This window comes from Neopelma chrysocephalum, unplaced genomic scaffold, assembly GCF_003984885.1.
Source record: "Neopelma chrysocephalum unplaced genomic scaffold, ASM398488v2 Primary Assembly neopelma1_65, whole genome shotgun sequence".
NCBI classification, from domain to species: domain Eukaryota; kingdom Metazoa; phylum Chordata; class Aves; order Passeriformes; family Pipridae; genus Neopelma; species Neopelma chrysocephalum.
The window spans coordinates 1,519,117-1,531,990 of record NW_020897722.1 but is presented as its reverse complement, the minus strand read 5'-3'; the positions used below and the strand labels follow the sequence as shown (position 1 = coordinate 1,531,990).

The 12,874-nt window shown below is 48.0% G+C and overlaps 1 protein-coding gene and 1 long non-coding RNA gene across 6 annotated transcripts in view; one reads left to right on the top strand and one right to left on the bottom strand.

The window, feature by feature from the left end:
• The window catches only part of GSG1L (GSG1 like), a 56,371-nt gene extending 53,009 nt beyond the window's left edge, over positions 1–3,362 (top strand). Inside the window, exons 6-7 of one of the 3 annotated variants that reach the window (XM_027683762.1) lie at positions 1,416–2,021; positions 2,531–3,362. In XM_027683762.1, coding sequence (XP_027539563.1) covers positions 1,416–2,021; positions 2,531–2,723 — 799 coding nt within the window. In that variant the 3' untranslated portion in view covers positions 2,724–3,362. Of the gene's footprint in view, positions 1–1,415; positions 2,022–2,530 lie in introns of those variants that run through there. The other 2 variants (XM_027683761.1, XR_003534292.1) reach the window with 2 other exon arrangements.
• Positions 1–11,783, bottom strand: part of LOC113967825 — a 41,075-nt gene extending 29,292 nt beyond the window's left edge. For 2 of the 3 annotated variants that reach the window (XR_003534294.1, XR_003534295.1), the window contains exons 1-2: positions 11,694–11,783; positions 8,438–8,507 (exon numbers count right to left, since the gene is read on the bottom strand). This is a non-coding gene — a long non-coding RNA (uncharacterized LOC113967825). Of the gene's footprint in view, positions 1–6,147; positions 6,249–8,437; positions 8,508–11,693 lie in introns of those variants that run through there. The other variant, XR_003534293.1, reaches the window with a different exon arrangement.
• Positions 11,784–12,874: the final 1,091 nt, after the last annotated feature.

Here is a 12,874-nt window from a genome sequence, read left to right as displayed (position 1 = left end):
CTTCCTCTGACATTTGTATTTGTTTTCTCTCCTGCCCTTTTTAGAACTCATTTTATGATTCTTTTTTGGCTTTGTTTTTATGCAGTAGCTCTGTTGCTGCCTGGTTTTCCAATTATAAAACCTCTAAATTTGATTTAAACCTGATAATTAAGCCGTGACTTAGCACATTAACCCTATTGAAGCCCAGAGGTGTGAGACATGCTCTTTAGGACCTTAAAATTTGGTGTTTAATTGCATCCAACCCTGAGAAAGGTGCAGGGAGGTGAGAAGTGACTGTGGCACTAATTCAGGCCACAGGTGCTAACAGGACAGGACTTCATGCTTTAGATCTCATCTGTCCCATCCAGACCAGGATTTTCTGCTGTCTTCCACCACAAGAGAAATAGGAATATAGCAGATGCACAAGAAGACTCAGTTGGTCACTGGCATCACTACAAAAGTTTGTCATGTCCTTTGGCTGTTAGAAATCTCAGATCATGATCTGCACAGTGGGTGTCTTTGTGTTCCCCTTCAAGGTCAGGGCATTTCTGGCTGCATCCTCTACCTACCAGGACAGTTCCAGGTCACAGGGGCACATCTTCCTCTCTTGCCATCTAAATGGATAAACTCAAAATTTAGCCATAGGAAAAAAATAAAAAAGCCTTGGGATCTCTCTCTTGTTTGGAAGCAGCCAAGAGAAGACCACAGGAAACAATATCCAGGAGGGGTAGTCTGGCATCCCATGCAGTTGTCATTTCCAGCCACCTAAAGCAGCTGGTCAGCCCTGGACACAGTTTACAGCTTAGTGGGGAGAAAGAAAACTGCTTAACACAGCAAGAAATGTCTTATGTCACCACAGGAACAGTGACATCATTCTGTGCTGCCCTTCTCTTTCTCCCTTGCCTGTTTATTCATCCCTTAATTCACTGGATACCACACAGAGCTCCCAGGAGACTAAAGCCTGTGGGTCAATGGCAGGAAGTCAGGTCTTCACCCTTGGCAGGGGTGGCCAAGGGCAGGTGCTGTGGCAGCCTGCAAGCCAGGTTTTAGCCTTTTGTGTTCTCCCAGTCAGTATGTCAGTAGCTTTCTCCCCTTCCTGTCCTTCCCCAGCCCCAAATCCTTGATTCTTGTGGAGCTGTGTGACTTTTGGGAAGCAGAATGTGGATGTTCCAGTGATTATCACACTGATGATAGCTGATAAGGGCTCAGTGAGCACCAGGGAGAAACTGGTCCTGAATTTATGTGCCTTATTCTCAAACATTTTGCTCTTGGTCGTGAGAAGCAGAGGGTTTTATGCAGACCGGAGAGGCAAATCAGCCTATGGGGAAATGCAGTTATGGGAAACAGGCTTAAAACTGCCCCAAAATAGGCCTAAAACTGTCTTATAAGCCTTTAGCCCAGACCAGAGGAAAAAGTGTGTGTTTGTCTTTCTTTAGGGCTTCACAACACCCAGCTCTAAGTGTCACTAGCCCGCAGAGGAACAGGAGTGACCATAATGCTCAGAAAATACCCCCATTCGCTACGTCAAGCTCTTCCAGCGACACATCAAGCAGCTCTTCACTTTCATCAGAACCAACCAGCCAGATCTCCATGGGTCAGGATCAAACCCTGCTGGACATCACCTCCATCACTAGATTGGCCCCAGGAGAATCACCAAACCCTCAACCACTCGAGCAAAGAGAGACAAATTTAGCAATATCGTGTTCCAGCCCACTCGGAGCAAGGACTATTCCAGCGTCTTGCCCAGCCAGCCTCAGGCTCAGTCTAACACCCAGCTCAGCCACACCACAGCAATACTCTGACTCCTCTCCAGTCAGCCCAGGGATCAATGCAGCTTCCTTCTATACCTTCTGTCCTCACACAGCACAAAATGAACAAGCTTCAGCTTCAGATCACACACTGACCCCAACCAGGACAAGCACAAGGCCTCCAGCAACAAGGACTCCTGAAGAGAGTTCCCAGGCTCCTGGCTATTCTAAAACTGACTTAAAGAATACAGGAAAGGGGTTTGAATCAGATCTGGAAGATCCTGATCGTGAAAGGTATGTATCTAGACCATACAAGTGTCTAAGTCCTCAAATGACCCACTTGGGTTTAGTGTCATTAAGAGCCCCTCATAAAGAAAGTTAAATATATTTTATGCTTTAGATGTTTCCAGTGTTTGTTTTCCGGTAACTACCCTGTGCTCCCACTAAACCCTGTTATCCAAGAAGCAAAATACTCTGTTTGCTATACACCCATTTATTTCTCCAGACCTGATGACAGACCACCCCTGGGCCAGGTCATCAACCTCAGCTCCTTCAACAGGGCACAGTTTTAAGGTGCCTCCTTTCCTTCCAAAACAACACAGCACATCTCTCCCTTGTACCAGCAGAGAGAAACTCTGCTGCCCCTGTGGAGCCCGACAGATCAGAGCTGGGGATGGTGCTCAGCGACACGGCCGGGATCTCCCTCCCAAACCTGCAGCTCTGCTCCAAACCCAGGCAGGCTGGGCTGGGTTCACCCCTCCGGGCCTCTGAACTCCACCCTGTCTCTGCAACTTCTTTCCTTGGCAGGAGATTTGTGACCGCAAAGGAGTTCCAAGCCATGGAGAAAGAACTAGAGGATGTGAAGGAAGACCTGAAATGCCTGAAGTGGAAGGTGAGGCACATCGGGGAGACGGTGCAGCCCCTGGCCGAGGACAGCAAGAGGTACAACGGCTACACCCTGACGGAGCTCAAGGCCATGGTGCAGTTCGAGGATGACCCCTACAAGGCCGCCCACAAGATCCTCACCGCGCTCTTCAGCGATGTCTACAGGCCACAGCACCCCCCCACCGAACAGCCCTGCAACTCCCGGGCTCTGCCCAGGCCCAAAATAGACCCAGAGCTGTACATGGTGTACTGTGACATTCTGAAAAGCATATTCCCTGGAATTAGCAGCCAGACCTTGAGGGAAGAGACGCAACACGGGCAGAAAGGCGCCCAGAAAGCAGTGCAATAACAGCAGAGCCCGCAGAGGTTGTGCTGAGTGAGAGGTCTCTGGTGGTTTGAGGACTGAACTGTGGTAGGTACCAGTGGTTGAGTCTGTCCCTTCCAGGTATGGATCGTCTGTAAAGATGTTGGTGAGCTCTGAGCCCTCATGCCACTTGCCCAATGAGACAGAGTGGGAAGGCATCCTGCACACTTCCCACATTTTAGAAAACAATTGCTCCTTTAGTGTCTCTTTCAATCTATGGACGTTTCCTTGTTTCCAGCAACCACAAATGCCAACAAAAGAATCCCAAGAACGCGTTGTACGTCCGAGCAAGGGCCTTCTCCCAGCCCCAAACAGACCAACCAACCAGCATCTGGGTAGTTTCTATTTTCTAGAGTGTATCATTCATTAAATGACATTACTTGTTAGAAAATCGTGCCTGCTCCTTTTTATTTGTTTGTCTAAAAGTGCTTTGTATATCAAAACAATCAGCATCTGGAAATAGTCCACATATATAATAATATATGATATAATATATAATAATATAATAATTCCAAGAACTGGAGTGAGATCTGGGCATTGCAAACCACCCTCCTCTGCCCACCTGCATCCTGGGTTACACGGGCAGGCACCCAGGGCAAGGCAGTGAGCAGCTGGGGTGACCCCAAGCAGGTCCCCTGTCAGGTAATGGGGCCAGGGCACAAGACTGTGTGATGTTCCCCTAAAACACCAACCCAGCAGTGAGACAGGTAAAGGTCTGTGACCTCCAGCTCTCCCAGTCCGTGGTGACTGGGCTGACACACCAGCTCAGAGGTGTTCACAGCTGTGCTTTGCCTTCCCACGACATCGACGCTGAAAGGCCGCGGCCCCTTGCCGGGGTCTCACAAGGTGATCCCAGCTGTGGAGCCTGCTGGTCATGGAGGACACACAGGAAAACGGCCCTGGAGCTCCTTCCTCCCCATCTGGGAACCAGGAAAGTACAATGGATGAATAACAGTTTGTCCCCCAGGTTCTGCTCACGGGGATGGCCTTGTGGTCTGTTCTGTAAAGATCTGGTGAGGGTGGAGGGGTGGAGGGATGTCCTTGAGCCACTCTGCTCAGTACCAATGGCAGCCAATGCTCCTTGCCCCACTGGCTCACCCACTCCCTTCCAGAGTCCTTGGCACTTTTTGGAAACAGTCACTTCCCCACTATCAGTGCGACAAAGCCATCAAAACTCAGGACACGTCTGTCCTGCGCACGGCTTCTGCTCCCTGCCAGGCCATGGGGATGGCAAAAGGTAACCTGTGAGTTCAGCCCCCCTTTCCCTCTGCTATAATCCACTTCTTAAGCTTATTTCAAAAATAACAGGGAGGAGGAATAAAAAACCAATTACAACAAAACCCCAAAAGCAGATCATTCCCTGTGCCACCACAGCTCCAGACACCTTGGGCAATGGGAGGGGGCAGCACAGTCCAAGGACATGCTCTGAACCTGCTGGGCACATCTCCACAGGGACACTGACTGTTGTAGGAGAGCCCCTACCTGCCTTTCAGCACGATGGTCTCTGCTGAGCTTACAAATGTGTCGTTTTAAGCTCCCTGTTATTAGCAATTTATTTTACTTACGAGCTGCTGTGCAGACACAGCCCCAGCCCTGCCCACACAGCCCCTCTGTGCCACACTGCAGCCACGACCTGCAGCCACACCTGGCAAATTCCCAGGTGCCCACAGGGACACCCAGGGCTGTGCACAGGGTGTGCCCTCAGGGGGGTCACAGCACCGAGGTGAGGGACAGGGAGAAGGCTGCCCTCCCTCCCACCTTCACCGGGGGCACAGAGGGGAGTGCGGGATGGTCACAGTTGCTGGACACGCAGTATCCCCTCAGAGCAAATCACCCCCCCCCAGGGAGCACCGTGGTGGAGCACCACAAATCATCCTGAAGGCTCTGTGCACCACAGAGGGGATGTTTGAGTCTCACACGAGCACCCCCTGCATCCTGTTCCGCCTTCATGGCTCTCGTAGGAAAACATGTCCCCTTGGTTCACGTGGATGGTTGACCCTCCTCCCACAGAGCTCACACAGTTACTGCTCCAGACTAATTTTCCCGTGGCAGATCAGATCCCCAGCTCTCTCAGAGGTCTCTCTTCAGAGCTTTCCATAACTTCCACAGAACCGACAAAAACACAATTTAGGGATTAGCAATATCAATCTTCACATGTTGCATTGCCTGCCCTCTCTGCCTGCAAAATCTGAATACATTTGTAAGAACGGGCTCTGTGGCTTCTCCTGTTCATGAGGCCTGACAATGTGATCAGATTATCACTTTTAGCCTTGTTCTCCTCAAGCCTCAGACCCAGCACAAGTCTATGAATTATTTTTATTAGTCTTACGTCATCAAGGCTGGTTCTGTCAAAGAGTGTCAGTTCTGGGTCCCTTTCAGGTTGCAGAGTCTCCTTCTTCTGGGTCAGTTGTGATATGAATCACCTCTACCCACTTTACAGATGTGCATTTTATCCTGATAGTCCCAGCTTTTAGCTATTCCAGTGGAACTTCCAGGTTATTTGCATCCAACCAGAGCTGGTCAGTCTTGCCAGACCTTCTATATAAGACCTTCTATAAGTAGGCACCTGCACCTTCTGAGCCCTACAGTGTGTCCCCAGTGCCTTCCCAGCCACAGCAGCCCACGTGCTCAGCTGTGAGGAAACTGGGAAAAGAGCAGCAGGACAAGCCCCCTCCATCTGTCCTTTACAGACTCTTCACTTCCCCCTTTTCCTCTGCTGCATTTGTACCTTGGAGGCTGCTTTGCCTCTGTGAAGATGTCTCAGCCTTCAGTTCCTGCATTATCTGCACCTTTGTGACCATTCCCAGTACTTGAGGCACCTTCCCTCATTTTTACACAGGTAGAAAAATCCACTGATTTTCTCCTGATTTTCCCGAGTGCTTCTCTTTGTTGGTGTTCCTGCACATCACCAAATCCTCTCATCCTTTACAAGCCTCAGCTTTCCTTGCTGGTTTTGCTTCCCTAGGTTTGCTGGGGAGAGAAACACAGCTGCCTGCCCACAACTCCCAAGAGATTTTCTGTGTCCAGTCTATTTTTTCTGTAGTCACCCACTCCTCACACAACAGGAGGGCGAGGGCTGGCCGCCCACACCCGCAGGAAGAGCCCTTCTCGTCGCAGGGTACAAAACTGAGTCAGCACAGCCAAAGTAAGACAGCAGTGTCTTAAATACATGGGCCTGAAAGCAAGTTTTTGAGTTCATTTTTAGCATCCTGTACTTGCCAGAAGTGTCCTGTAACAAGCTTGCTCTGTCTCAAGGCTCCGGGTCTTGCTGCCTGGTATTCAGAGAGAAAGGCAATTACACAGCCCCATTATTGTGACAGTTAAAGGGATTCAGCCATTGTTCCTCTTGGACAATTCTCACTGATTTGCACTGTGCCTCCATGGCTCCTTAGCATAAATAAGCCTTCTCTCCAAAATGTTATCACCTCCACTTGCACAGAGACAGGAGGAGCAGGCAATCAGACACACAGTGAAAAATTAGTCTTTAAATTCGTGTAGCATTCCATCTATTCTTCGTTAAAGTATATATTTTTTCCCTTGAACACGTACTCCCCAGTCTGAAGACCCAATACTGGACCAAATGATTCCTCCCTTCCTTTCTTAACTACGGGCACTACATTTGCTCTTCTCCAGTCATACCCAGCTCCAGAGAGTCATTAGTATCACACTTATTCAAGTAACAAGCTGTCTGTAAGCTGTTCATTCCTGCATGTATCCTGAGGACCACAGGCTGCCTTCCCCTTGTCACCTCTCAGAGCAGGTGCCTGGTCAGAAGTGTGAGGACATGAACACTTTTCCAGCCTCAGGCAATCTGTAGTTTGTACTGATTGATTGCATTAAATAAGCAACCTATTAATATCCCCCATGCTGTGGCTCGATAGGCTCCAGTTGGCAGAACAGTCTCTACAGCAGATAAGTTATGTTAAACAGAGAGTCCTGATGCATCCTGGTCATGGAATCACAGGGTAATTTCAGCTGGAAAGAGCCTCTGGAGGTCAGCTCGTCCAACCCCTCTGATGAGGCATCAGCAAAAGAAACCGAATATTTAGTTCTGTATCGCAAAAACTAACAGATTGCAAGACAACAAACATCTAACAACCAAAGAAAGAAAAAAAAAAGAAAGAAAAAAAAAGAAAAAGAAGAGAAGAAGGTTAATTTACATCTGCATCAGTGGATAAAGAAGATAAATGGCAAACTTTCTGTGGCACTGGTTGGGAGGGCCCTTCACTGTGCTTGGATCTACATGCATGGCCGATTCATTTGTCAGCCTTCTCATTAATATCTCTAATTCATAACTGCAGTCAAAGTCACTTGCTGATCCATACATTTTATGACCTCATGGTTATCCCTTCGCACTGTTAATAAAAATATCCCTGCATAATGTGAGTGTTTTATGCAAAACAAGTCCACCAGCTCTTCTGCTTCATGACTTAAAATACAGCAGAACGAGTTTTAGGCAACTGTCTGCATCTTTATATCATTTATTGGCATTATCTGTCCTGACATGGGAGTCACAAGGGTTTGGGCAGTGCCATTAATTATCATTAATCCCTTCTCCATTTGTCCTACCTGAATGCCTGCTCCTCAGGGTGTGTTCTCTACACATTTATATACCCGGTGCCTCTTGCACACTCCAATTCAACTTGACTTCAGGAATTTTCACGTTAAATCTACAATCTTTGTTTTCCAAGGTGAAACTGCCTCTGGAGACCCTTTTCCATTTCTTGTATCCATACATTTCTGTAAGTGGTTATTTTCCACTGTGAGCTGGAGCCCTCCCCCCTGGACCTCTCCCTCCTCTGAGGGGTCTGACAGGCAAACAAGTGCCCAATAAGTCATCTCCTGACCCTTGTTCTCAACCCACAGCCAGGTGACCAAGGTGCAGATCTCCTGAGGGCCTTAATGCTGCTTCCTCAGGAAAAAGAGTGACACTGGGGCATCCCAAAGGGCCTCGGCCAGAATACACAAGGACAGAACATGCACTGCTCTACCCAGCCCTGTCCTGAGAAATGCAGATCTTAGCTTCTTGCAGATTTATTATGAAGAGTAAATTATCTGAGTGGCCCAAAGAGAGTGATTAAAATACACATCAATGTCTTGCTGGGTCAGTGGGTTTTGATCAGATCTCCCATTTTGTGTTAATATTCAGATACCTTACTATCACTGAGAGATGAATAATAGTGGCTATTTAATTTCTCTGACAATATTAAACATAATGAAAAGTCATACTATCATCCCACATCCTTCCCCATGAATTCTGGCCACAGACAGATCTCCTGTTGGTAATGGAAATGTCACTTTGATTCATCTGTTCACCAACTAATCCTTACCAAACAATCTCCAGTATATAGCAAGCCATCCCAAAACATTCCCTTGGAAACAAGCCAGAGCAGACATTCACTGTAGATTAGTTTTTACCACTGTTTAGGCTTGGACCATTTCAGGTAGCTTTGCTACTTACTCTATTTTTAGCAGTGTCTCCAGCATACCAGGAAAGAGGCAGGTCATGAGACTCCTGCTAATCTGCAAATCTGAAATTATAGTTGGGAGATGGAATTTATTATTACACAGCTCGATGACAACAGCAGAGATGACCTTTCTGCAATGCCAAAAGTCTTATCCACGCTGATCTGGGCCTTTAATCAGTGGGGAAAAGTACAGGTTATTATGTGTCAAAGGAAAAACTTTTTCCCTATTAGGACAGTTAAGCATTAAAACAGATTGCCCAGAGAGGTTGTGTAGCCTCCATTCCTAGAGGTTCTCCAGACTGGTTGAAACTCTGTAACCTGATCTGACTTTAGTAAGGCTAAAAAAAGAAAAAAAAGTGTATAATTGCAGAAAACAGTCAGGAAAACCTTTGCTGAACAGGAGCACGGATCCCAGAATAATAAAAGGCAGGAACAGCACCATCAGTGTGTTACACTTCCCGAGCCCACTGGAGAGCAGGGGGGGCTGTCTTGTCCCAGCTCCCCTCCCTGTGCTGGCCAGAGCCTCCCCCTGCCAGCCCTGCACACTCACAGAGCTGCTGTGCCCCCGGCCCTTTCTGATGAGAGATAAAAGCTCTCTCTTGCTCGAGATGAAAGTTCTTTCCCCAGCTTGTTACACACAGAAACCTCTGTTCTGGCAGCCACCTCATGCTGCCACCAGGCAGGAGAGGATTCTCAGTGAAAGAGATGAAAGGGCTCAGCTGCTCCTGGTTCGTGTTTGCCACAGGAAACCTCTCTTCCCCAAGTACAATTCTCGTGCTGGGTGAAGAGTAATTTCCCTGAGAAACCTTCCCAGCCATAGCAGTTTCCTCTGCATTCCCTCACCCTTATCCCTACCACGCTTGCTTCCCTTCCAAGCCTTTGCCCAACATATGTTTCAGCTCCAGCTGCACTGACTGGGATACACTTTGGACACCAGTCCATAAAACTCATCTGGGCTCACACTCTCAGGGGGCAGCAGCCAAGGACCAGACTGCTCCTGGCCCTTAGGATGGCTCTGAGGTGCAGTGTCCAGATCCAACACTTCCCCTCAGCACTGCTCCCACCTCCCGCCTGCCCCCGGGGCCAGCAGACTGTCAGGGAACAACTAACTGCTCCTTGGCTGGGAAGGAGACTTGGCTATTTCTAAGTTTCTTTAGCATTCTTTGACATTCATCTCCACACATTTAACCCAGCAGGATGTTCTTTCAAAAACCACTGTGTAGGTCCTTTTCCAGTTAGATCCAGATAAGCTGAGGAAAACAAGTAATCGAGGTCTGAAACAACAGATCACAAATCGGTAAGACGGAAGAGTTGAGTGTGAGTTAATTCTATCTGTCTGACCTATTTCCTTAGATTTATGGTTCCCCAAAATGCCCATTCTCTCACCCCAGACTGCACAAAATCTGTGCCTGCTGACATTTTTGGAAGTCCCACGAGCAATAGGACAGAGACCAACACTCAGGGTTTGTGAGTCAAGTTGATTTTAGTCACAGCAGAGACCTTGGGTGAGTTGAAAGCTGAAGGCAGGATTTCACTGTGGTCTCACTGCATAATTGAGACCTTCCAGAAATAACCAGTGTACCTGGGAAGGCTGCTCACAGCTCATGAGGTGCAGGTTTTCGTCTCCTAATTAGAGCCAAAGCAGTGAGCCGTGGGTGAAGGACCATGGAAGCAACATTTCAGGCTGGGAAACTCTTACCCTGCTGATCACTGGGATGGTCAGTCCTCTCCTTCACCAGGAGCTCAGAAAGGAAACACCAGAGAGCCCTCAGACAGAAAGTCTATAGCCTGATTTTCTCCTTTTCCAATAATTCCTGGGTCAGTAAGAAAGAAACCACCAATTGCAAATGTTTCCTTTTATGTCCAGATCTCAACACTGCAGCACTTCACAGGGTCCTGAGCCAGGGTGATGGGAGCTGATGCTGTTAGACAAGGGTGGAAAATTGATCCCTTCCCAGCAAGATTTAGAGGCCAGTCGGACAAGAAATTACTCCAGCTGGGCACTCCGTCCCCATCTCTCAGCTCTTCCTGCAGCTCGGAGATTCACTCTATAATTGCTTTCTTAGTCCACATTTTATCCTCAGCTGACAGAATTCCATTAGGGTGATACAAGCTGTGTGATAAAGGGATGTTTGTGTCTCACATGGGCTGTAAGTCATTTCTCAGCAAACAAGCAAATAGCCACAGAAATGGGCAAAGAGGCCACTGAGCCAGGAAGCCACTTCTTGTGCTCTGAGCAGCAGGAGCTCAGCAGGCAGATGGAGGCAAACACCCTCCCAGTGTGTTATAGTCCTCTCTGTCTCCCTCTCTGTTCCTTGGAGGAGACACCTGCACCATGAACAGTTGTCTCTGCAGCATTTTTGGACAATAATCCAGCAGGCAGACCCACAGCACTGGCCATGGGGGCCCCACACAAACAGGAGCTGTGACCACAGGGGTTGGTGACACCCCAGATCAGAGAGTGCCCTCCATATGGGAAATGAGGTGAAATGAAACTAATCTTGTCACACATGTGAGCACATCCATCTGAAGAGTGTAACAGGTTGGTCACACCTGCAAGGCAAAGAACAATGATTCTGAACAGGACCTTCAGGACTGTTTTGTTGGGTAAAAGGAGTGACCTTCTAAGCATAATGATGCAGCTGAAAGATAGACATGATGGGGAAAAAGCTAAAAGGGAATACAGGAAAGTGCCCCAGGTGCTGCAGAGTGCCCAGTTGCAGTGCCTGCAGTACTGGTGAAGCCACTGCCAGGTGGGGTGTGATGGACTTTACATTTTCTGAGGAATATTGGAAGAGATTTGGCTCCTTCAGTGATGTTTGCCATAAGAGCAGCTCCTGTTAGAGCTCAGCCTCCCAGATCAGCGGCCCCAGAACACAGAGGGCAGCCTAAGGCACCCCTCAACCATGTGCTGGTTTGGACTCTAATCACTCTCTGCATCCCCCAGGTTGGAGCAGGGGTGAGCCAGCAGCGAGGACAGCAGGAGCAGAGAGCAGGAGGGAATGGGAAAAGCTTCTGCCTTGCAGATCAAAGGCAAAGTAGACTTTGTCCCCTGCAGGTGGCAGAACTCAGATGTCAATACAGCCCTTCATGTCTCCTCTTACCTGACTTATGCTGGGAAGTGAGGTTTTTCTGGAAACTCAAGGAAGTTTAAAGACTCAACATTCCACCTCCCTCCCACACTGCCCTCCCCCTCACACCCTCACTGGCAGCAAGTCCTGTCTCTGCCCATTCCAGTGTGTTTGTTACCTGGGGTACAAGATCTCTGTCCAATCTCACAACACCCAGGCACTCCTGGACACTGCCAGGCCTGCAGGTTTTCCCAACCTGGCATTCATCCCTGGAATGGTAGAACTGGACATCACGACAGGGAATGACCTACAGACCAGGAACATGGTGAAAGTCCAGCAGGACCAGGACATCTTACAGAAAACAGCATCACCTCAGGGGGATTCTGTAATGCAGTTTATGTCCCAGTCCAGTCTAAGCCATGAGAAGGGCTCAGTTTAATTTAGCTGCTCCATGTAGCTCCTCATATGGCTCTTATGAGTTCATGGATGAGTCTCCTGACTCAGGAATACACAAAATTCCATGTCTTCTATGCTGCCTTTTACACTGCACCACTGCTTGCTCCCTTGTCCACCAACAGGTGCTTCTCCCTGCTGTTTAAATGCTACTGGATTAAAGCACAAAAAGGCAGAAATTGAAAAGTTGCAGGCTTTGCCAGGCATCCCAGCTTTCAGATTACACTGTGAAGACTGATAAAAATATCTTTTTCTAGATCAAAAAATAGGCAGCCTGACATGTACTTCCTCACAGATTATTTCTTTATCCCCTGCCCTTCTCAGTGTCACTGTGGGACAAACAAACTCATTTCTGTTATCTTGATCCATGCCCTTTAAACCAAATCACAACAGGTAAAGGTGAGCAACTACGGCATAAACGTTTTTGAGTGGCCCAGAAATTGGAACTGAGTGAAAGTTTAATAATTTACATCAAGGCCTTCGGCAAGAATTCATTCCTTCCTTTTCATTTGCCATGCTTCTGACAATGTCAAATGATGTCACTGGGCACATTCTCACTGAATTACTCCTGCTGAAACTGTGCCTGGCATTGACTGAAGTGCTCCGTGGGGATCTCCTTCACTGCATGTTTACTCTTCCTCTTGTCCCCCCTGTAAATGCCAGTCTGGCATGAATGTACTTGTGAGCAGTTAGTTAAAAAAAGGTGAAAAATGGAATAAACCCTTTTCTTTAACCCTGATTCACTGAGGAAATGAGTCAAGTGCCACTGTTTGAGTGACTAGGACACTTAATTATTTTTGGTTATATAAAGGGTCATTACATCTCAGGTCCAATTAGGAAGGCAAATGCTGACATCTCCTACCCCACAGGGATGAATGATGTATTTTCTAAACATTATGCTACTTT